The sequence below is a fragment of the Corvus moneduloides genome, chromosome 6 (genome assembly GCF_009650955.1).
Source record: "Corvus moneduloides isolate bCorMon1 chromosome 6, bCorMon1.pri, whole genome shotgun sequence".
Classification (NCBI taxonomy): Eukaryota; Metazoa; Chordata; class Aves; order Passeriformes; family Corvidae; genus Corvus; species Corvus moneduloides.
The window spans coordinates 22,986,148-23,011,665 of NC_045481.1; the positions used below are offsets into that span (position 1 = coordinate 22,986,148).

The window sequence follows — 25,518 nt, forward strand, 5'->3', positions numbered from 1 at the left end:
CCTTGCTCTGTGTGGATTTCCTTATGAGCTGCTGAATCCCTGGAGATCGTAGGGAGGTGGGCACAGATATGATAACAATTGAGCCAAAGTTAAAATCTTGGTGCTTGCCAGTTTTGTGAGTCTCCCTCAATCAAACCATTATTCCCAGGACTTTCTCCCAGCCCACCCAACTCCCCAGTCCCAGTCCTGCCACCATGCCTTGGGCTGCCTCTAACACTCCTCGTACACATCAATTGAGCCAAATCAACTGACTAAACCAGCAGAAATCGAGCCATTCTTTGCAGTTAAAGTGGTTGATGTGACTCAAAGGAGTCAAAAGAGTGAAAGGTAAGCAGCAGGAGCTTACAGCCAAGCATGAAGAAACAACAAAGTGGAGACAGAAGGACAAGGCTGTTTACCTCACTCCATGGCCTTGCACCCTGTATTTCTGACAAAGAAAAAATCCCTAAAATTTAAGTTAACTGCAAAGACTTTTTAGAGTGCTTTAGGATGTACTTGGATGAAAAAGTAGTGCAGAAATAGAAAGTCAACACCTTTCCAAATTTCTACATGCTATAGGGTTTCAGCTCCCACAGACACTCAAGGTGATGTTGGAAACCCTTTGAGTGCATCTGCAACTGAACTCACCGTGTTCTGATGTATCATACATGCTGCTCTAGTCCTCATGGTACTTCTCCACTGATTTTAAGCTACACAGCCCTTCAGAATTCAAAGTCTTTCTCCTCAGTACCCTCCCCCCCTCAGGCTCTGGGGACAGCAGTTGCAGAGCTCCTTGCATATTTACTTAGTGCAGCCTCATGAGAGTTTCAGCTGTTGTCTTGCCTTGAAAACTTTATTAGCTTTGATGATGCTTTCCAAATGAACACCCTGCATTAACCCAAAGGATGTTTTAGCCTTCACAACACTGAGCAGATTTGAACTCTGTGGAAAGACAGAAGATCTGGAGTTTACTGACCTTCACACCCCATTACGAAGTCCACCTTTCATTCCAGCTTATGTTTAATGAGATGACATGAAGGGCTTAAGTAATGGGGAATAGTATTCATATGGATATAAACTACCCAAGCAAAGGCCTACTCCTGCCTCTCTCTTCTTCCTCCTTTATCTTGCCCCTTGTGTCTCACAGCTTTGCCCCTTTGCCCTTGTTCTGACTCCTTCCTGATCCTCCCACCAGGTGACAATTTGAATTTTAAAGCCATTTACATTCCAAAATGTGCATAATCAGATTTTTATCCTGTACTTTTCTGATGTGACTTTTTATTATGACATCAAGTACTGACCCATAATAAGGATGTAAATGCCCACTTTAATGTCTATTAGCAGTATGTGCAGATGCATATAAAATTATCATCACATAACTACATATTAACCTCTTGAGCTCCATGACAAACTCTCCAGGGAACACTGTATTCCAATTTTCAATTACCAGCAGTAGTTCAGTGACAAGCAGTAGCAGTTGTACTCATCCATATCCTAAACACTTGAGGTACTTGCAGAATGACAGAGAGTAGACACATTCTGAATATACCAGTTCTGATGCTTCCAGTTGCCAGTTGTGACAAGCATTTGGGTTCTTCCCAGGAACAAATACACAGTTACATTTAAGTATACATACAGGTGGGATGTAACTTACCTGAAACAAATTTGTGGTTTTAAGCAAAGTTGTTTCTGAGTCATATGGTAGTGCACCATCATCACTTTATCCACAGCAAATAGCAGAGAGAAGGTGTACAGCAACCATGTGCCATCTTTTATGCTTCTGTTGAGCAAACAATGCACTTTGCTCAGAAAATGCCCACTTAGCACAGATATGAGGTGTAATGTGCGAGCAAGGAATGATGTGGACTGCAGTACTTTACTGCAAGGATAAGAAAATCACAATTGTGGCTATCTGTCCAATCCCAAAATTGTATTAATGGAAATTCAAACATTCTGATTTTCATCTTTCAGGTTAATGGAATCTGTTTACATCAGAAAATGGGTATTCAGCTGCAAACAGAGTGTGCCAACGCACATCTAACAAACGAACACTTAAAAAGCTTGCAGAGAGAGATTGGTTGTTTATCTTTTTGGTTTTTTTAAAGATGCACTAATTTCTCTAGAAGATGTAAACCAAGAGTCCATGGAGAGAACAGAACAAAACTTAGGATAATAAAGACAATAGTTAGTACCATTTTCTCTTCATACCCTTCTCTTTTTTTCCAATACAGCTCAGTCAGATGATTGATTCTGGTTCCAAAGAGGATCTCTGTTCCACGGGCATTCTTCCCAAAATATACACTAAGACTTCTGATATTTTAAAACTTTGCTGAATTGGGCATTAGCAGGCAGCCTATCATTTGTTAAACAGTCAGATTTACTTCACTAGACAATCATTACTTTGTAGTTTAAAGAATCAAGAGGACAATACTTGAAATATCACTGCAAGACATGAGTCAAAATTCATGTCATCCTGTGATGTTCAGGTAAAAGCATATAAAGTGTGACTGTTCCATAGCAAGTTTTCACCTACCTATTGCTCTTTCTTGAGATGTAGTAGACAAGCTATTTCACAGCAGTCTCTATGATACTATGCATTTGGGGCTGCTCTTTCAATTCCTTTGAAGTCCAGGAATCATAGTATTTCCAGAGACAAAATATATTTGGGGAATTAAAATACCTTTATAAGGAAACTCCAATACAAAGTGAATACATACCAAAAGTCCTAGCTCAAAAATAAATAATATATATACACACAGATATACATATATCTGGTTACAGATAAAAGTACTCGAAAGGGAAGAAATCCCTTATGGGATTTCTGAAGTTGTCCCTTAGTCCATACAATTTACAATAATGCTAAATCAAATGATTACACAGTTTATTTTTGAGACTCTATACAGAGCACTCCTCCAAAGAGGCGAGGGGCAAGAACTGAAGGAGATTAGCAGCAAATGAGCCAGATCCAACGACAGAATGGGCAAAGCAGGCAGCTGTCAGGGCAAAGTTCTCATGATGAAAGCAACTGACCATCAGCCCTGGAGAGATCCCTGCCTGCTGCTCTCTCTCTCTTAGCTGAAAGACTTCAGCAATAAGAACAGCACTCCTCACCTCATCAGTAATTGCAGCTGGATGTGCAGAAGCTCTGAGCACTCATAACTGCTAAGGAAGTTCTTAGGAAATGGGATTTGAACTTACAAAAGGGTACAAAGTAAGTTCCTGTAAATTGCCAATGTCTGCATATCTCATCTTAGGCCCCTCAAATTCAGAGATAACTCCTGGGTTTTGCTTCAGTCTCAAACTCCTCACTTATGCAGTAAGGATGACAAAAACATCCAAATGCTCAGCACATGAATTCATTCACATTCTAAGCTGTCATAGAAGGAGGTACCCTGAAGACACTAACAAGGAAATTACTTCTTTCCTCTTCAGAGTGGAGTCTGGATGCTGTGCAGTAAATAAAGCTTGAAGTCAGCCTAAGTGAGGGGGAGAAAAAAAAATCCAAGCCAGGAGTTGTACATTCAGAGAGTCTCAAGTGTCCTACACTAAGGCAGGAATCTTGTGTGAAAGGAGGCAGGTGGACAGGCTGAGACACACAACCCCCAAACCCAACAACAATCATTTAAGTGCCTGACTGCATTGTTCTGTACCTGCAGAAGGGCACTGATTACAGCAACATGGGCCACTCAAGTTGCAGCCTTGTCATCAGAGCACAAATTTTCTGGTTTGTTTGCTTTGTTATTTGGGTGGCAGTGTTAAAGAAGGTTCTTGTTTAAATGTCTAAATACATATGTAAGCACATGAAGCCCACGGTTTAAAGTCATGCAGCCTATCAATGTGGTGAGGCGGGTGAAATGCCACCTTTCCTACATAGCCCCTACATTGTTTGAGTGCAGGACAACAGCCACACCTCATGGCCCCCTCCAGAAATCAAACCAGCTAGTAATAACTTTCAGACATCTGAAATTCTTGACATTACCAACAGCTTGCCAAATCTGAGCCCTTCCCATAAGACAATCTATTGCTCCTTGTTTCAACTTCTTGTACGTAACAAAAATCAGCATATTTCACTAGGAACACCTCCCAGTTCCCACAAGTGCAGCTTGTAGATGAGAGAGAAAAACAATCACTTTTAAAAATTGGAAAACTATCTACCCCCAATATGGTGTTAAACACTTGAAGCCATTTCCAAAGGATCTTGATCTTTTTGCTTAAAAACATGCAGTCCAGTTGGGATCTAATTTTTTTACAGTTTATTCATTGGAACAGTTAAGGTAAAGGGATTCCTGTGTTGTTCCTTGCACAAATATGCATAGCTATTAATACTGGGACACAAGCATAGGCAAAAGAAAATCCAAAGTCCTCTGTTCATTTGACATTTGAAGTCACTGTTATCATGGTAAAAAAGAATGATGCCAATCTAGCTTAAAAAGATGTTAATGTTGGCAAAATGAATAGATATCCATTAAACTATCAATTGAAACTGACCTGCTCATTTAAATGACATCCCATTTGGGACTGGGCAGATCTGAAGCAGTGACTTAGAAATGAAAGGCTATTTAAGAAACTCTGGAATTGTTTCAAATTCCAAACAAGGAGCATCTCACTTGTCTAGAGACAATGTCCTGACAAACTGGGAAACAAAATCATGACAAAAAACCTGCAAAGAATGTACATGATAAATTACCTCAAATCCTTCACTCAAGTTTGCAATTCAAAGCAAGAAAAGCATAGTAACTCCCTACAGACCTTCAGATTACAGTTTATACTTTATGCTTACAGAAATGGTCAAGGAAGCATGCAGATTAATGGACAGCCCAATACTGTAAATCTAGTCAGATGTCAGCAAAACCTCTCTTCCCCCACTCTCAACTCAGTTCACTTTATATCAGATAAAACACTTCTTTCGTATATTGATTTATTTCCAGTTTCTATAATCAGAACAGAGATTCTGCAAAAGCCTCATTCAGAGAATACACATCTCACTTAAAACAGAGGAATACAAGCAGGAATCTTTCTTATTTACATGCTACCCTTAAAATAGAGTCCCAAGAACCCAGAGTCCAATCCCTATCAAACAGCTAAATCTTATGACCTCATAAAATATTTGGGACATGCACAAAGCAGCTCTTCACAGACTTTGAGTAGACCTGTCCGCGAGCTATCTCTAGGAGAGCCCTCTCTGACAGAAGGAGGAAGCTAAAATGCAACTGTAGCAACAGTAGCTTTGGCTCACTGTCCGGTGGAGTCAAAACTTGAGGGAAAATTCAAGGACTTCAACAGTGCCCAAGGGCTCCGGTCAGGCCAGACCAGTCTCAGACCACTGCCCTTTTAGAAATGCCTCCAGCAATGAAATCTCACATGCACCAATCTAGGCAACCTAGGCTTTAGCTCCAAGTTCATTTTTACACCCAGCTGCAAGACAAAAGATGGTTTATTACTCCAATTCCATAAAGGATTTTCTACCACACAGGCATGACACCTTTGATCCTCTTCTGATAAAACTAAACAGACTGAGCTCTTAAGCATTGCAAATTATAAATATGATCAATACAAAATTGCAATATTTTGTAATACTGCTAAAGGAAACGCAATAAATTCTGGAATTAAAACCAAAAAAAACCCTTACTTTCTAGGACCTTGTACATTGAAAAGCAGTGGTAAGAACTTCAGGTTCAGACCCAACTGCCTGAATATCACCTCCTGTGGTAGTGTTACAGCAGCATTTGGGCAGAAAAGGCTAGCAGCATATTTGGATATATGAGTAAATGAAGCCTGAATAGCAATATAAGAACACTCTATAAGAAGTACCATAAGTGACTCTTACAGTTACTCTGGAACTCTGAAGAATACTTTAAGTGTAGACACTAGAACTGAATGCATACGGATGTGGAATACTGGGGATTTTCATGCAGGAGCACAATTAAAGGTTAAAGTTTTACAGGTATGAAGCTTATAAAAAAATGACTTATATGGGTTAGTGGATTACACAGGACTCGTTGACTGGGCATATGTATACATGTCAAAAAAGCCTCATTGTAAAGAAAGAACAAGACTTTTCAACCTTGCTGGAAAAAAAAGCATTGTAAGAAACAATGTCAGGATGTTGATATTAGGAAAAAAAAATTCCAAAAGAAGACGTAATTTACTTATAAAGAGGGTAATTAGTATTCAAACAAAGATATGCTAATCCTTGCTTGATGTTTTCAAACATCAGGACATGTCCCTGTAGAAACAGATTTAAATCCAGTTGCAGGATAAATACTACAGCCAAAGGTTCAAAAAAGTTTTCTCCAGCCTTGAAGAAAGTTTGCACATCTTTTTGAGACAGGAAACTGGGCTAAGAGAACACTAAAAAAAAGTATCACTCTATTAGTGCTTCATCCTTACAGCACCCCCCATGTATCCAAACCGAGTCACTGTGAGAGACAGACTACCAAGACAGGCAGACCTTTGGTCTGACACAGTACAGCCTTCTTCATGCTGTTCATCCTGTTTCCTTCAGAGGTTACAAGGACAAGAAGGCAGCTCTGCAAAATCCTGATCATCCTCATAATACTGGCATCTCTGCTTTAGGACATTGAATACTCTAGGTCATAACACACAGGGCTCAGCAATACTTTTCCTGATTACTGTCTGCAAGTATATATATTTTGCCTCTTCCTCTGATATAACAGGCTGTACCAGTCCATTTTCCAGTTTTACCAATTCTTTAAGTTTGTACAAGAATTCTCTTTACCTAGTATGCCAGTGAGCACATATTTTCAACTCACTGGACTCACACAGCCAGCCATGTTTGCAGTTGGGAGGGCATTCTAGCCCCATTAAAGTTGAGAAGGATGTTGGAAGTTCCTTCTGTCTCCACAACGTAAGTCTGTATTATATGCCATGTGACTGAGGGCCAGCCACACATGGGTCTCCAGGCACTGGTGCCAATTTAGTCTCCCTGGACTTGCCTGTGGCACTATTCACTTTCTTAAAAAAGAGATGCTTTGGTGTAATGAAGACATTATGTCCTCTGTGCTGTGTTCAAGCCTTGTACTGGGTAAAAGTTAATGGCCTAAGATAATCTTGTTTTACCTGCTGTACAGCAAGTGTCCCCTTATGCTTTATGCCTTAAGAAGCACTACCATAAAGTATTTTTCTTGTATTTGATGGTACAAAAGGAGGATGTCTCAATGACAAAACACAAACTGGAACAGAACACAGGAAACAAGGACACAGAAATGAAGTATCACAATGAGAACGGAAGTTCATCATCCTTTCATAGTATCCTAACAGACTATTAAAATACATTCCCTGAACAAATGTAGCACCTTTCGCTTTTGCTTTACTGAAAAGTTCTCTGGTCACAAACTGTTCCTCAAGACAACACAGCAAAGTTCTTATCCACTTGACATAATTTCTTCTCAATATCTAGGCACACATACTGTTTTCTGTAGCATCTTCCTTCTTCAGTACAGAAGGGGTTACAACAAAAGAGGCACTCCATCATGCTTGTTGTTGCCCTTCCTACAATTTCCCTTCTCATCCTCTGCCCACTAAGCAGGTCAAAATAACAGCAGGAGCATCTACAGTTTGAAGGACAGCACTAACCTACTCAATGTCATTATTCAAGAAGGATGCTGGCAAGACACACCTCTGCATACCACAATCATGAAGCTAATCTATCATTCAGTAGCACTAGTCCCAGCCTCTAACAGGTTTCTCTCAAGCTCCTGTTTTGTTGCTTTCTTCACTTGTTACTGTACCTTAAAATCATACATCCATCAGAACAGAAACTACTTTCTTTCAATTCAGTCTTCTCCAGTACCCATCAAACTGAGCATTAAGCCTGACTAGAGCCCACTGGAACTACTGGAAATGTGCAAAGAACAACTAGAAAATGTGCTTTTCTCAGCTCTTGATTTCTCTTTCACTGAAATGTCCATCTTCCCCCTATACACAAAAGTATGTCATTTTAAGATTGGTCTCTGTCATCTATGAAAAAATCTTGCAATTGCATGAGGTTACCAGAGACAAGAAAGGGTACATATACATCACCTTTCTAAAAAGACAGCAAGGACTATCAGTGGAGTGACAAGCTAGTCAGCCCTACCTCAGTCCCTTGTAGCTTTACGGAGCAAGTTTTGGAAGCCATTTCTAGGCACCGAAAGGACAAAGAGCTGACTAGGAACAGACAGACAGATTAAATGATGGAAAATCAAGCCTATGAACCTGTCTTCTATGATGGAACGATAGGCTCTAAGGATGCATAGAGGACAGCAAATGATGTCTACATTGACTTCAGTAAGCCTCTCGATGCAGTCTCTCATAGCACCCTTATAGCCAGACAGGGGAAGTATGGACTGGATGGCATCCAGTAAGAAAGATTAGAGAGAAGCTGGCCAGGTTAAACAATGGTTTGAAATCTGCATGATGGCCAGTTCTGAAAAGCCTGCCTCAGAAAACAATACTGAGATTGATAGTGTTCAGAGATGATTAGTGACCCAGTGGAAAAATACATACTCTCAACAAGATCAGAAATAATGGCATGTTGAGGAAGGCAGCCACTGATATGCTGGAGGGCGGGGGTACCACCAGGAGGGACTTCGACAGATTGGAGGAATGAAAAGACAGAAACATCATGAATTTAATGATTGAAATAGAACAGTTCAATTGGAAGGGACCTAAAATGAATAACTAGTACAACTGACTGACCATTTCAGGACTGAACAGAAGTTAAAGTAAGGGCATTGTCCAAATATCTCTTAAACCCCAACAGGCTTGGGGCATCAACCATCTCTCTAGGAAGCCTGCTCCAGTGTTTGGCCACTCCCTCTGTATAGAAGTGTTTCCTAATGTCACGTCTGAATCTCCCTTGGCACAGCTCTGAACCATTCCCAAGTGTCCTGTGACTAGATACCAGGGAGAAGAGACTGGCACCTCTCTCTCCACTTCCCCCCCCCACACCAGGAAGCTGTAGAGAGCAGTCTCCTTTTCTCCAACCCAGACAAATCCAAATTCCTTCACCACTTCCCATAGGACACGCCTTTCAGCTCTTTCACCAACTTGCTGTTTATTATTTGCTCTGTTTTAAAAATACATCATGAGCTAGTTGGGGGAGGGATTGTCCCACTCCACTCTGCACTGGTGCAATCTCACCTCGAGTCGGGTGTGCAGTCTTGGTGCCACAAGACAAGAAGGATATAAAGCTATTAGAGAGCATCCAAAGGAGGACTAAGAAGATGGTGAAGGGTTTGAAGGGGAAGCTGTATAAGGAGCAGCTGAGATCACTTGGTCTGTTCAGCCTGAGGAGGAGACTGAGGGGAGAGCTCACTGCAGTCTACAACATCCTTGTGAGGTGAAGAGGAGGGGCAGGCACTGATCTGTCTGGTGACCAGTGACAGGACCCAAGAGAATGGCTTGAAGTTGTGTCAGCAGGGGTTTAGGTTGGATATTAGGGAAAGGTTCTTCACCTAGAGAGTTGGGCAGTGGAACAAGCTCCCCAGGGAAGTGGTCACAGCACCAAGCCAGACATAGTTCAAGAAGGGTTTGGACAATGCTCTCAGGGACATGGTGTGATTCTTGGGGATGCCCTGCGCATAGTCAGGAATTCATAGAATCATCAAGGCTGGACAAAACCTTTAAGATCATCCAGTCCAGCCAGCAACCCAGCTTTACCACTGTAACCCCTAAACCACTAAACCACATCACTCACTGCCAAGTCTAGATGCCACTTAAACACCTCCAGGGATGATGACTCCACCACCTCCCTGAGCAATCTATTACAATCTATTACCCTAACAGTGAAAAAATTTTTTCTAATATCTAATCTAAATCTCCCTTGCCTCAGCTTAAGGACATTTCCTCTGGTCCTCTCACTGTAGGCATGGCAGAAGAGACCAGTCTCCACCCCACTACAGTATCCTTTAAGGTAGCTGTAGAGAGAGATGAGATCACCCCTGAGCACCGAGGATGCACTCAATCCCCATGTCCGTATCAACAATGAAGATATTAAACAAGACTGACCCCAAAACTGAGCCCTGGGGAACCCCACTAATGACTGGCCACCAACCAGATTTAGCTCCATTTACCACAATCCTCTGGGCCCGGGCATCCAGCCATTTCTCTACCCACTGAAGAGTCCATCCATCCAAGCTGTGAGCAGCCAGTTTTTCTAGGAAGATGCTGTGGGAGGTGGTGTCAGACACTTTACTGAAGTCTAGATAGACTGCATCCACAGCCTTTCCCCCACCTACTAAGTGTGTCACTTTGTCATAGAGGGAGATCAGGTTGGTCAAGCAGGACCTACCTTTCAGAAATTCACATTGGCTGGACTTGATCCCCCGGTTGTTCTGCATGTAAAGGCATCACTCAGGATGATCTCTTCCATAACCTTGTCTGGAACCAAGGTTAGGCTGACGGGCCTATAGTTTCCCAGATCATCCTTCTGACCCTTCTTGCAGATGGGCATTACATTTGCTAATTTCCAGTCAGCTGGAACTTCTCCAGTTAACCAGGACTTCTGGTAGGTGATTGACAGTGGATTGAGAAGTTCTTTCACTAATTCCCTCAATACTCTGGGGTGGATCCCTTCAGGGCCCATAGACTTGTGAATGTCTAATTGGCATGGCAGGACACTGACCATCTCCTCCTGGACTACGGGAGCTTCGCTCAGCTCCCCATCCCTAACTTCCACCTTTGGGGTCTGGGTATCCTGAGGACAACTTGTCTTCATATTGAAGCTTGAGGCAAAGAAGGCACTAAGTACCTCTGCCTTTTCCTCATCCCCTGTCACTACACCATCCTCTGCATTCAACAAATGATGGAGACACTCCTTGATCCTTCTTTTGCTGCCAATGTATTTATAGAAACTTTTTTGTCGTTGTTAATGTAGCCACCAAATCAAGTTCTAGTTGAGCTTTGGCTCTTCTAATCCTCTCCTTACGTGACCTCGTGACATCGTTAATAGTCCTCCCGAGTCATGTGACACTCCTTCCAGAGACAATACATTCTCTTTTTTTCCCCAAAGTCCCAGCCCAAGTTCACCGTTTAGCCAGGCCAGGCTATTTTTCCCAACAACTTATCTTTCCAAACATGGGGACAGCCCGCTCCTGAATATATTTTAAAATTCCTTTTTAAAGCACATCCAGCCTTCCTGGATTCTTTTGCCCTTCAGGACTGACTCCCAGGGGACTCTGTCAATCAATCTCCTGAACAAGTCAAAGTCTGCCCACTGGAAGTCCATGGTGGAAGTTCTGCTGCTGCCCTTCCTTACTTCACCCAGCATTGAAAACTAACATTTCATGGTCACTATGCCCAAGACAGCCACCAATCTCCACATCACCCACTAGTCCTTCTTTCTTGGACTTGATGATCCCTGTAGGTCCCTTTCAACTCACGATATTCTATGATTCTATGATTTAAAGGGCTTCAAATGCCTTTCAGTAGCACCCAGTATGATCTGCTCTATAATTTTTCCAGGTACTGGGGGTAGACCAGCAGGTCTGTAGTTTCCTGGGTCTTGCTTCAATGCCCTTCTTGTAAACTAGAATAATGCTGAGTAGCTTCTAGCCAGCATGGACCTTCCCAGACTCCCAAAACCTTTGGTAAGTGACTGAGAAAGGTCATGCTACAACAACCACTAGCTCCTTCCACACTCTGGGATGAATCCTACCTGGCCTCATAGACTTACAAACATTCAACTGGTCCCTTACAATCTCCATGTACACAAATAGAAAGTCACTATTCCCATAGTAGTGGTCCTCCAAATTAGAAGACAGGGCAGCTCAAGGTCCGTTAGTATTATAAGAGACCAAGGCAAAAAAAAAAAAAGCACAGAATGCCTCCACTTCTTCTTCAGCCCAATCTGTCAGGTGAGCATCTACAACAAGTATCGGTCCAATGTTTTCCCTAGAACTCGTCTTCTCATTAATGTATTTCAAAAAGCCTTGCTTGTCTGACACAACACTGGCCAGTTTCAACTCTAATTAAGTTTCGGTCTTTCATATCTTCTCCCTGCATATGTGAACTACAGCTCTGTAATTTTTCTGTGAAGCTTGAGCTTGTTTCCAGAGATCATACAATTTCTTTTTCTTTTTGAGTTTCAAGAGGAGTTCCCTGTCCAGTTAAGCTGGTCTTCTGCATGGCTTGTTTGACTTCCTACACAGAGAGATCACCTGCTCTTGTGTTTTTAAAAGGTGATTCTTAAAAACTGACCAGCACTCATGGAACAGCACACTAGTAACTAGCTCACCGAGTTGCCTAAAGTTAGCTCTGTTGAAATCTAGGGTAGTAACTTCGCTGACCGTTCTCCTCATTACATCAAAAATTTTTAAATTACCCATTTCATGATCCTGTGGCAAAGGCAGCCACCTACCATCATATCTCTCACAAGTCCTTCTTTATTAATAAATAACAGGTTTAGAAGAGCATCTTTCCTAGCTGGCTCAATGAGTACTTGTGACCACAAATTATCTGCAACGTACTTCAGGAATTTCCCGGACTTGCTTGTCACAGCAGTATGGTATTCCCAGGTCATGTCGGGAAGCTGAAGTTTCCCATAAGGACAACGAGAAAGACAAACGAAAAGAAGACAAAACTGAAAAAAGACTGAGGAGTCCTGGTGGACAAAAAGTGGAATATGAGTGAGCTGTGTATCTTTGAAGCAATAATCACATTCTGGACCACCTTCACAGAAGCACAGCTACCAAATCAAGGCATGTTATTACTCCTTTCTACCCAAGCAATCCACATGGGAAGCAGTATCCTTCACAGTGACTACTGTGTGAGCAGAGTGAGTTCTAAGAAATCTGCCTCAGAGAAAAGAAGAGACAAAACAATGGACTTATTTTATTCATCTAAGATTCATATCAGAATCTGTACCAAGTTACTGAAGTCTGAAGATATATTTTGATAAATACCCTGGAGTAACAAGATACATGATTCATTTAGCTTGCCTACCACTCAGGAGAATCAAATTTGGTTGAGAATCTGACATGTAAATGGAGTCTAACCTAGAAATAGGAAAGACAGGGAAGCTGCAATAATTGGAGTCTCCCGGAACTTCCAGAAAGTTGGCAGGAAGTATGGCTTGTCAAGACAAGACCTGCCACAGTTACTTTTCAGTACTGCCACTGGTACAATCAGCCTTTAAAGACAAGAAAAACCTCCTAGGAGCTTACAGCCTAAGTAAGGGCTTAACCAGATAACAGTGCTACTGACCTCAATGGGAAAATCTGATAAATTATCTTTCCCTGCCCCCAGAGAAAAATCACATGAAGCATTGCAACCCACCCCTCCACTACCACAATGAGATGAAGGTTCTTGATTCCCTAACACCTTTCCTGAAAAAGTTTTTAAAGCATCCTGACACCATAGAACAGAAAAAACTACTTTGCACAATACTCAGAATGTAGCAAGATATATCACCATTGGTTTTAAAAAGGGGAATACAATGGCTAAAATACAAAATTTTAGCTAAATGATCAGTAATCTGATTAAGTCTGTTGAATAGATTCAAACCAAGAGAGGTTGTGGAGGACACTTCATGAGATCATAACCACTCACCTTCACAAATGCTCTTTTAGGGAACCACTCCCTATCACTCGAGCAGCATGCAGTTTAGATTACAAGGCTTCAAATCCTAAATTTTATCTGCAAGTTGTCAGGAGAACATGAGAACAGGAGAACAGACTACCTTTCCCATTCACTGTACTCACCACTACTAGATAGTCAAGCTACTACTCTTCAGGTTTACCTTCTCTTCTCATGTTTTAGATAACAGGCCCTCCAGTGCTGAAACTTCCTGTGCTACCCCTTAGGGAACCATTGTTCAAAATAGCTACAAATAAGACAAAGCCATGACAACTTTAAAACAGGAACACTTCTCCCTTCACAAACTGTTACAGCTTGTCCTGTAATCCAAATGGACCTCTGTATTCCTCCATTAAGGTAAAAAGATTTTCCCTGTTCTAATTAGTTCTAAAATGTACCACCCAAATAAAAAAAAAAATTAAAAAAAGAAATAAAAAGAAAAAAAAAGGGGGTTGAGAAGGATTTATAGTGACAGATCTGACAGTTTGCTTGGGCTGCGAAATATAAATCCAATTTGGATGTCTCCCCAAGAATAAGAAGATATTAGGGGATCAGACACAGTGTGCCTGGAGTATAACTAACCCTATTTGTCAATCACAATTTAGCAAGTCATTCAATTTCTGTATATTATTGTGCATATTATGACCATTTCATATTTTAATACAGTTAATATAAATCACTGCTTCATGTTCTCCCAATCAAATCTGTCTCTCAGCCATTTGATTCATAAGAGAGCAGAACACTTCAAAACCACTAAAATCATGCAAATTTTGCTATCTGCTTAAGAGTGCTAGATGCACCTCCACAATCAAAAGAAATTTTACAAGTTTAAGCGGTCCTGTCTGAAAGCTCCACACAATGAGGAAAGCAAAAAGGTCTATTGATACAAATAGATCCTATTTTTAAAGGACTTAAGAAGCTGTGAGGCCACCTGTTCCTTGGTACATGCAATACAGGTACATATTCTGAAAACATAGTCCAAGATAAGCTCCAGATTAACAAGAGGGAAGAAATCCCTGTCCATATATTCTGCAATACAGAAGGTAACAGCAGACGACGTGGAAGTTCTGTGAAGAGAATCTCTTTAGTGTACACTGCAGTGTAATGTGCAATCATCAGCAGGTGGAGACACCTCCAGTAGGTATAGCAAACAACACTTTGGAAGGGAGGAAAGCATGATACAGAAGGAGTCTGATCCATAACCATAATGCTCTGTACTCAGGTAACACTTTAAATGGCTTTTTTGTTCAATGGCATGTTAACTTCAACAGCAAACATCCCTTAGAAGCACTGACAGACATTTTTTTAATTTATACACTGAGATATGGAAGTTTTGTATATTCTACCATACTCCAACAATATTCAGGGGTCCAGGTTTCTATCCAGGACACCAGCTTGCACATTCACGTCCAAGTAGTTCTCCCAAATCCTTAACCAGTAGGAGGTTTAAGAATGAACATGCAATACACAATAAAGACTGAAGACATTCAGAACAAGAGTGAGGGAAAAGGTCTTCTGGACAATGCTGCCAGTGAGCTAATGGCAATTTCTACATAGACAAGCACCATATTTGCTTTGCCAGAAGCAACGTGATTCGAGTCCATTAGCACATGGCCTGAAAACATTCTGCTAATACAGGATTCAGGTTCCATGTTTCAGTGTGTTAATATTCCCTCCTCATTCCCCAGCCAACAAATGCTTCTGGCCTGGAAGAAAGCAGGGGGAGACTTCTGCCTCCCTGAATGGCAGTGGGACTTTCACCCCAAAAATGCCAAATACACAAACAAGCAACATGTCCAGGGGTTGAATAAAGATCTGAAAACCCAAAAGAACTTCTACATGACCTATTATATATGAGCTGGCATCAAGGAAAGAGATGAATTCATAATAAATACAGCAATAGCAAGAAAATTTCTAAAAGCCACTGTGGTCCCAACACTGATTACCTTTTCTTAAGCATAGATTCACAAACATGACTTAGGTATGTGGGGCACTCAGACCAGCCTGGATGATGGCACGCATCACACACCAATACTGAAGATACCACTACTCCCAAACAAGATGTTTGGTGCAAACACCAGAATCAAACACTTCCAAAACTGAGCAAGCTTTTACAGTTGCAGTGCTTCCTTTTAGCTGTATCCAGGGCTCTTCTCTGGTGGCATTTTAAAAAAGTTACTGGAGGCAGCAATAGTCGATTTCTCAGCTGCTGGTGTTTTCCCAGTCCACTCAGAGTTCTGGGATCTCAAGGATGGTGTTGCTGGTAGCTCTGATTCTGCTGCATCCATGTGGACAGATAAAGTTGCTGGAATACAAAATTGCAGGAAAAGGGGAACAGAGGAAAAGAGTAAGAAAGGGCAATAAAAAAAGTTAGAACAACTGACTTCATGGCAAACTCCTCATATATATAATTTCATTTCTGAAGATGCTATTTATTGAATTTCTAAAAGTTCTCCATCCAAATTCCTTTGAAATATAGGTTTTTGATAGCATTAACAATTTTGCTTTAATGATTCATACACTCAAAACTCTAAGTTCCCAGTCCATTAACTAGTCCCCTTAGTAAGAGTTCCTGTTGAAAATCAAAAGTTTTAGCTGTCCTATATTTAAACTGAATCAATTAACAATCACTCATCTGAAGATAACTTGGACTCCTTGCAAAGACTCAATTAACTCTATATTTGAGACTTTCAAAGTCTCTGGAGGTGTGGCAAATTTCAGGTTGCTAAGCTTATTTAAAGAGGAAAACATACCTCTCCTCACCCAGTAAGGACAGTACCATTAACCTACACATATATCCAACATGATAAATCAGCATATTATGACAAGAAGCTACTTGCCAAGCTAGGTTGAAATCCATTCCCATCTTCTCAATACAACCACTGCTTCAAAATGGAACAGGCTATAATAGCCAGAGAGATTTGCAGATCCATAGCTCACCCAACAGTCGCCCAAATTTCAGAAGGATTGTCAAAAACCTAGAGATATGAGAGTTTACTCCAATTCTCAGTATCCTGAATCACTCAATCCTCACAGGCAGAACAGGGCAGGGTAAAGAAGAGTAACTGCCGTAGGAGTCTTTGGGGGAAATAGAGTATTTTTAACAAGTAACTGCTTCAATACAAAACACATTTCTTCACTGTAGTCTCACAACAGATAATAAGTCGTTTTGTGTGTTTTAATTACAAGTTGCATCTGCTGCTCTGTAAGGGACGAAGGATAAAGAGGCTACAGCAAGCCTCAACTAGAGGACAGATTGCTCTGAAGTTTAAACAAAAAGTTTGTTCAATGCTTAAGGTTCCACACTCAGTATATCTGGAACCCCAAAAATGCTGCTTCTGTACATCCAAAATGGTGATTCATTCCCATACAGCTACAACACAGCTGATAAAAGTACATTGCAATTTTACATCTAGCCCATCATCTTCCTCCATCTGAAGGTCATATGAAACATAAAAAAAACCCCAGCAACTAAGTCATCACCAATACTACACTATGTGCCCCATAGACTAGAAGTCTCCTCACTCAGGTTCTCCATCTTTCCTCATAAAAAAAAAAAGCAGAGGACTGAAACTAGCTTCTTGTTTCTGGGTATGAAAAAGAGTGAATAATTAGCAAGAAATAGGAGAGGGAAAATTCACCAAATTGCTACTACTCATCAGGCTGTTCTCTGATAAGCAGTTTCACAGCTGTAACTATCACCTTTTTTACAAGCTAAGTGTGAATACACGCCAAGGCAGACAAAATCTATTTACGCAGATTTTTTTACCCCAGACTCACTGTAAGAGCTGAATATGATGCCAGTTACCATGTGGACTGCTACATACATAGAGGCTTGAACCACATAAACATTAAAAAATCACTGTAAAGATCGACAGTTGTTCACCATTTATTGCACAACCATCTGTACTTGTGGCCTATTCTGACAACTGAAGACAGACGTGACAGTCTTCATCAGATTCCTTTCAAAGCAGAAAATAACTTCCATGAGAATTACATTTTTATGCAGTATTCCCTCTTTCAAGCTCTACTGTGCCACTGGGGATATTATTCCAAATCTACGGTACTGCAATGAAAAGTAACTTAACACAAGGACACTATCCATGCCTTCGAAGTCTCAGACCACTGAAAGGTCAAAGGACCTTTACCACCACAGACTCTCTTCCTCCCTAGGCACTGGCTGTTGGTTACTGGGTTGGACGAATCTCTGGTCTAATCCAGTACAGTCAGCTTAACTTCCTCCAGATTCCTTATTCTACTGCCAAACTACACCAGCCAGACTTTTGTTCTTATCTGGTGAGGCCTCATGCTTAGGCTCACACTGATTGTGTAGTGTGGAAAATATTAATTTTCATTTTCAATCTCTCTGAATATTTGTGTAAGTTCGCCCAACTTAATTTTGATAACAGTCACTTCCTGAAGTGCAAATTAATTCTGAATTTTCTACCCACTTTTTGTTGTTCTCAACAGCTACCTCAGTTACAGTATTTAGGCCAGTTAGCCTCAAAGAGCAGGACTAATACCAGAAGTTTAATGCTATAGCAATACAATAGAGACCTAAGGCACTTCTTATACAGTAATGCAGTTTTTTGATGTTCATGCAAGGGGCGCTGGGAAAAGATACTTTACCAAAACTCATAAATACTCATATTCATGAAAGTATGTGAGAAGACATGGAATAAGTTTAGTTGCTTGGCTCCCAAATAAACATTAGCTCCCTTCTTGCATTCCTGCACTGAGGAGGGAAATAGCATCCACATCTCATCTGCCTTTTATTAGCATCTTCTGATTTCAGCTAAATTCAACTCAAAACTTTCTGTGGATGGTGGGGGGGTGAGGCGACGGGAAGATTTGTAGCTGCATGTTTAAGAAAGAAGCTAAATTCATCACAATGACAGGGGATAGTGTTGGCAGAGATTTGAGCTATTTATTCTTTTAGGAAAATCCTATAAAGAATGACACGAGGAAGCCTCTATCTGCAGTCTTGTTCATCACACTGGTGAGGAGTCCGATAACAGATGTATGCAGTAGCGTGATTTAGTGCCGGGAGCTGGCCCCTGATGTGTATTAATACAGCGGCAAAGCGGAACGAGCCCCTCTTCATCACTCATCTCTATAAAAGAGGTGGAATCCGAGATGGCCCGATGTTCGGCAGAGCAAGCCCATTTGTTCTGCTGACTGATGAAGCCAGCTCAGGCTGTGTCCTTCACCTCCACGGGGCACTCAGGTTGCAAAAAAGGAGATCACTGAAGCAGGACCTGGTCAACAAGTGAGACGAGAGCAGTTGGACTCCGCTAAGGAGCTATTTAAAGGTGAAGAAATCCAGCACTCTGTGCCTGCATGACAGGCACGGGCCTGCATTCTGACTTACCTGTGCTTCACCTTTTGCAGAAGTAAAACACCACAAACATAAAAAGCCTCAGAAGTGAAAAAATGAGGCTGCCATGATTCCTCAGGCACACAGGAACCCCAGTCTATGGCATTTATATAGGGGTGAGTAGATGCATGGCAAGGGAGAAAAATCTTTATCTCACCAATATCCAACAAACGTAAGAGTGTCCAATTTAATTCTACATTATTGCAGGGTAATACTACGTATCTTTTTAGGCATTAGTAATTCCATAGCTAAATCCCCTTTGAAAGAAATAATATCAGATTCCAGAAGTTTCCAAGTTACATGTCCAGGTTGTGCTCCAGCTGTAACTAGGAGTCTGTTGTAGAACGTTATTTAGGAGACAGCTTCAGTTACCCAATCATGAAAGTTTCTTTCCACAAGTCATTATTGCAGCAAACCCTGCCCACAGCTGTTCACTTTGCTGAGGATATTTCTAAACAGGAAAGAAGAGATCTTTACCATTTCTGACCATTAAAGGTTTTGCAGACCCTGTTTCTTGATGATCAGCACAAGCATGCTGTCTGTACTCTACTAACTACACTCCTTCCTTATTTTCTAATACATAATAATCTTCTCTCCCTCATCCATAACAGGAAAGCTTTCCAAACCCCTGTGCCATTTTCCAGTGCTAAGTTCCACTCCAGATGTACTCTCAACTCTTCAAGAAGTGTTCACTATACAATTTGCCTAATCAGGTAAGTACAACTTAAATAGTATTTTGAAACATGTAGACATAGAGAGAGAAGATCTCCTTTTAGAACGTGACCAGCAATGCAGTACAGAATACATGCTGAATAATAAATAAATGGACAGGTAACAGGGGACAGTGAGACATCAGCACTCATACCAAGAAAATCTAGTGCTAAAATTCTGTGGCTACAGATACTAAACCTCTTACTACAGAAGTGTGTGTTATCCAAAATGGAATACTCAAAGCCAGGAAAGAATAAACTAAATAATAATCAATAATATATTAGACTTTTGCTGAACAACAGATTATTAATGTTCTTTTCCTCTTCTTCTTAATACAGAACTTTCTGACAGTTTATAGTCCAGATCTGTGACCTGGAGAAAAAGCTCAACTTTCTTCCCTACATCATTCTTCTACTGTCTATCTACCAGCCCAAGGAAGAAACACAAACTTCCTCCTATTGATCATCAGTTCTTTGCTCTTCCCCACTGTTTCGATCTCCATTTTTCCCATCATCTTACCCACTACTTGTTACTGGATTACAAGAACAGCTTTATAAGTAGTAGGAAGAACATGTGTTGATGGATAGTCACAAGACAGGGTAAGGTGAAAGGCCAGAAAGAATCATCCTAAAACCCTCTGTGTTCTCCAGATTAAAGCTCTTTCATATTCTGATGACTAATCAATGACTTTTCAGAAATCTGCCACATGAAAATAGACCAGCATTTTAATGACTACATCCCCATAGCAAGAAAAAGAAAAAAGGAACTATTTTCATCCAGAAGAGTAAGACAACCCCCAAGGAGTAAGTGGTCTCACCCAGTGATGATACAAAAATTGCCAGATTTTTTGCTCTTGCGAAAGTGTCTACAAATACCCTGATAAAGGGCATCAGAGCCACCACCTAATGCCAGCCCAACACTGAAGGAACACACTGTGCATACTGATCAACTCCCTATTACCATGAACTGCATAATTTAGGACAGTGGAAATAACACCTTATGAAGAAGCAGATTACTAGTCACTGTACAGTGAAGCACTGTACATCATATTAACTTAACATCACTACATTGCCAAAAATTTGTTCAGTGGGCAGCTTTCGATGCTATGCAAAAACACACAATATGCTCTTTCACACGTTCCATTAGTTTCAAATCAAAGTAACCCTACTTTTGCCTATGGGACTTTGCTCAAAAGGGACATGACTTTAAAAATGCTGGCAGGTTACCTGATGTTGGGCTAGACGTGGAGGCTGCAGCTGGCTTTCGTTTCCTCTTGATGTCCCTTGAACATGGTGGTCCCAGGTGGACATTTGTTTGCCTATGGAGAAATTAAAACAAATTAAACTCTGTTCCAATATCATATTTCTGTAAGACTGCCAACATGTCAGGTCTCCTATGGACAAACTCTGTTCCAATATCATATTTCTGTAAGACTGACCAGTCACTCCAACTCCTACCTTCCCATCAGCTTCTTAACTAGTAAGCAGCACAAACCAAAAGTTTCTCAGGGAGTTTTGCTCACATTCTTTGTCAATATACATTATGCTCCCCTTTTTTTTAAGGGCTCACACATAAACTACCCAAGAAGACTAATTTCTTAGCCTTTAAAGGATCTGGTTTTGTATTAATTTCAAGCTAACTCCTTGCATACATAAAGACGTGGTCAAGCAGTGATATGACGTGTCCTACCATTACTTCTATGCAATAACAAATGTCTGCAAGATTGCTCTTTAAATAAACTGTGTGATATTTGCTCCTTGGCCAGAAATTATTTTGCAATCTATTTGGTACTGTAGAGTCATCTTAGAATGTATCTATAATGCCAAATGTCCATACATATTGTTTCCACTACAGTAGTAAGTTCATAAAGTTAGGAATGCAAAACCGTCTCATGCGTTTTCCAAACCATTATTTCTTTATCAAAGTGCTGTGCAAACAGCTAAATCTGACTTATGGCAACCTTGTTACATCTCTAAACTGGCTGAAAGGCATAATCGGTTCTGCAATATGAACTGTTAAGTCTGAAGCCTACTGATGGCCATTTCAGTTTAATCATTTGCCAACTAAGAAGTAATCATTTGCCAATTAAGTAGAAACCTGTATTGTTGGAACTGACTTGAGCTGAGAACTCCTCCAAGTTATACACCTGTAGGAAGCAGAGAAGTTGAATTCAGAAATAACAGTTTCTGCAGCAGACCAGAGAACTTTCTCAAATACTACCCATAATGAATACAAATGCATAATTCAGCAATGACATTGGGTTCAAATCCCTTCTTTGTCCGATATAACAGACTTGCTTTAGCAAGTTCCTTGGTCACTCTTAGCATCAGATCTGATGTGCAAAATGCAGAACTACAGTGCAAATAAAATCAGTTAAAGACAGTGAGAAGCTTACATAGTGTAAAATTTGGAACCATATAACTTTTGATGATTAAGTGCTGAAAAGCTTCGGTGTCTTCAAAGCCTGTTATTTTGATTTTTAAAAAAAAATCCTGAAAGTTTAACAAATGCTTTTATCACGTACTAAAACCTTTTAAATAGAAGAAAAGGAAAAGTTCATGGGTTTTTATTTCCATGACAAAAATCTATTAAAAAACCCAAACCTGTGTATTTACAATATCTATCATTTTAGATGCTGTATTTATGCAAAACCAAATTGTGCCATTATATCTATACAGAACAGTGTAGGAACCACAAAAAAATTCCTGTACTAGTCCAGTCTATAAATTGAATGCTGCTGGGTCTGTCTACTTACCTGTAAAAAAACATGCAACCACAAAAAAAAGGAAATACCTACTGTTCCATCTTCTCAACTACAATTCAGACGTTCTACAAGAAGTCTATAAGATCTGTCCTCTAAATCTGACACTGAAGAACAGTTTCAATAATTTTTAAATGGTGCTAAGTTTCACAGAGAGCCAGTTTTTCAAATCTGGGAACACATATTAATACAACCAGGCAAAAGAAGTCTCCTGAGGGGATAGAGCATACTCTCAGTAAACTCACTAAGACCAAGTGCCGGGTCCTTGACTTTGGCCACAACAACCCCATTCATCACTGCACACTGGGGGAAGAGTGGTTGGAAAGCAGCCCAGAGGAAAAGGGCCTGGCGGTGCTGATCAACAGTGGCTGAACATGAGCCAGTGTGTGCACAGGTGGCCAAGATGGTCAGTGGCATCTTGGCTTGGATCAACAATATTGTGACCAGCTGAACCTGGGAAGGGATCATCCTCCTGTACTCAGTGAGGCCGCACCTCAAGTCCTATGTTCTGGTTTGAGCCCTTCACTACAAGAACATTGAGGTGCTGGAGAGTGTCCAAAGAAGGGCACTGGAGCTAGTGAAGGGTCTGGAGCACAAGTCCTATGAGGAGCAGCTGAGGAAGCTGGATTGTTTAGCCTGGGGGAAAGCAAGCTCAGGGAAGCCCTTATTGCTCTCTACAGCTACCTGAAAGGAAGGTGTAGTCAGGTGGGGGTCGGTCTCTTCTCCCAATCAACTGGGAAGAGAATGAGAGGACACACTCTCCTGCTGTGCAGGGGACGTTCAGATTGGATATCAAGAGGACTTTGTTCAAGGAAAGGGTTGTCAAACATTGGAATGGACTGCCCAGGGAGATGGGTAGAGAAATGATCCCTGGAGGTGAAAAGCTTTCAAAAATACTGGCACATCTATAGAATGCACATTCAAATCTCATGTTTGTACATTGAAGAGATTCACCTTTAAGTAACTTCGCATATGCTAAAAACTGCTTTTGTACATGACTATAACAGTGGCTATGCAGTGTTTTAACCTAGCTGTAACCATGTATTCTGAAACATCTAAACACACATAGCCTGAGCAAAAGATTGCATTTTTTATTTTGCATCAGTGACACAGATTAGTAACTTTATGACTACATAATTGTATCTAATAATCCAACTAATTTTAAATACTGTAACAATAACAACAAAAATAATTTTAAAATGTTCCCTTGTTAATTTTATGAGCTTACACCAACATTAGCCAGCTGATCTTTGGTGGAGAATCACTGTGGACTAGGAAAGAAGCATGCACTATCATTTCCAAGAGACTTTATGCAATTTTCCTCAGTTCACAAATGTTACAGGTAGATTTTGCATAAGAGCTCCTGGCTCTCAGCAACGTACTCAAACATCTACCCTTACCTGATTATTACACAAGGGGTAAAAAAAGAAAAATTAAAACAGAAGAATCTCAAAATCCCTTCTTGAAGTGAAAGTAAAGGCAAATCATACTTCAGCTGAAGACTACTAGCAAGAATACAGTATCTAGTAGCCCTGCCTCTAAGATACAAAGGCTCAGAGGTCATAAATTGTTCTCTGTAACATGTTTTTCATTCAGGTTTATCCCTTATTGATCACCCACACTTCACTTAGTAAATCAGGAACCTATTGATTACTCACTGGCTCTGACTGACCCAGTGGTAAAAGTGTCATTTCAAATGGCTGGTGCACCTTACAAGCACCATAAACCTGCATGCATCTCCAGGTGCTAAGTACCTTGGGAGAGAGAAGAGTAGAAGACTGCACTCAGGGATGATAGTCTTCATCAAGGCATGGACAGAAAGGATGTCTGAGGTATAACTTACGAAATATGCACATTTCTGGTAGATATCACACTTTTCAATGCAAATTTCTAATCACTAGCTTACATGCAGGTCTGTATCAGTGAGATAATAGAATTACTGAATCCCAGTTTAACAGCACACTCCTATAGACCCCTACAAACACCACCGCCACTAGGAAAATCAAATCATGGATATGCACAGTACCCAACATAGCAACGGACAGGCTGAACTCTAAAATGTGAAAATATCACTGACAAGTTGCAATGAGGAATTAGTCCTTCTTCCAAAGCTGAATTTTAACAACTCTTCTGAACAGTTAAAAATTACTCTAAAGTAGACTAGAACAGGAAAGGCTGACAGAAAATGCATATTTGTGCATTGCCACAGCCGTCTCTGTGAAGAAGTCTGAGACCAGAACTTTGTGAGATGAAAGATCTGGGCCTAAACTGACAAACTAGAACAGGACTTACACTGTCCTTACTAGGCTTCAATCTCTTCTGCTAGGCCCCTATGCTTTCTTCAATGTTATGGTCATTAAAAAACATGTAAACAAAGTCATAGAATAAACAGTAATGAGAAAATAATTCCCTGGTTTCTTTTGGACTATGACAGGTTGATCACAAGAAAAAAAAACAAAGTTGCAGTGCTTAGTCACAGGTGGATCTGCCAGGCGACCAGAGACTAATGTGAAAACCTAGTTTACAGTCTAGAGATAAATTATAACCTGGGAAGCGAAAAAGGAGAATACACTTAGAGAAACATATCAGGATCCAAAATGTGGCTGTTTCGTTGGCTGCAATATATTCAACTCACACAGCAGTCACTGCCAGGAGTTAGTGAATGAAAAATTACACATGTATAGAAAAAATGGCTTTCAACAATATGAAAAGTCTATTGTGTCTTTTTGACAGTGATAATATTTTTTGTAATCACAAACTAAAGGAATTATTCAGGAAATATGAATTTGTCTTTTGTTTTTAACATAGTACTTATGATTCCCACTTCTGCATGCAGGTCATGCTGGAGAAAAAACAGGCTTTGTTATGCAGAAAGATGAAATTCATGGTAGTCTCTAAGTGTCAGAAGTAATGTTTCCTTTCATTTCTTTTCCACATATTTATTCTATGACTTTATTTACATGTTTTTTAGTGACCAGTAATTGCCTACCCAGGACACCCGTCTCACTTCTACAGTTTGAGATGACTGTGCACTGGCGCTTGCCACTGTTTTACATCTACCACAGGATTTCAACAGAAAATTAAGATTGGCCATACAATCTGTGGGAGACAG

At 40.6% G+C, this 25,518-nt stretch overlaps 1 protein-coding gene across 12 annotated transcripts in view; it reads right to left on the reverse strand.

Annotated features, from left to right (window-relative positions):
• Positions 1-1,286: 1,286 nt before the first annotated feature.
• GPATCH2L (G-patch domain containing 2 like) overlaps positions 1,287-25,518 on the reverse strand; it is a 46,235-nt gene continuing 22,003 nt past the window's right edge. For 6 of the 12 annotated variants that reach the window (XM_032113327.1, XM_032113330.1, XM_032113331.1 and 3 more), the window contains 2 exons: positions 20,872-20,963; positions 1,287-15,862 (listed from right to left, as the gene is read on the reverse strand). In XM_032113327.1, coding sequence (XP_031969218.1) covers positions 15,690-15,862; positions 20,872-20,963 — 265 coding nt within the window. In that variant the 3' untranslated portion in view covers positions 1,287-15,689. Of the gene's footprint in view, positions 15,863-18,459; positions 18,816-20,871; positions 20,964-25,518 lie in introns of those variants that run through there. The other 6 variants (XM_032113338.1, XM_032113335.1, XM_032113334.1 and 3 more) reach the window with 4 other exon arrangements.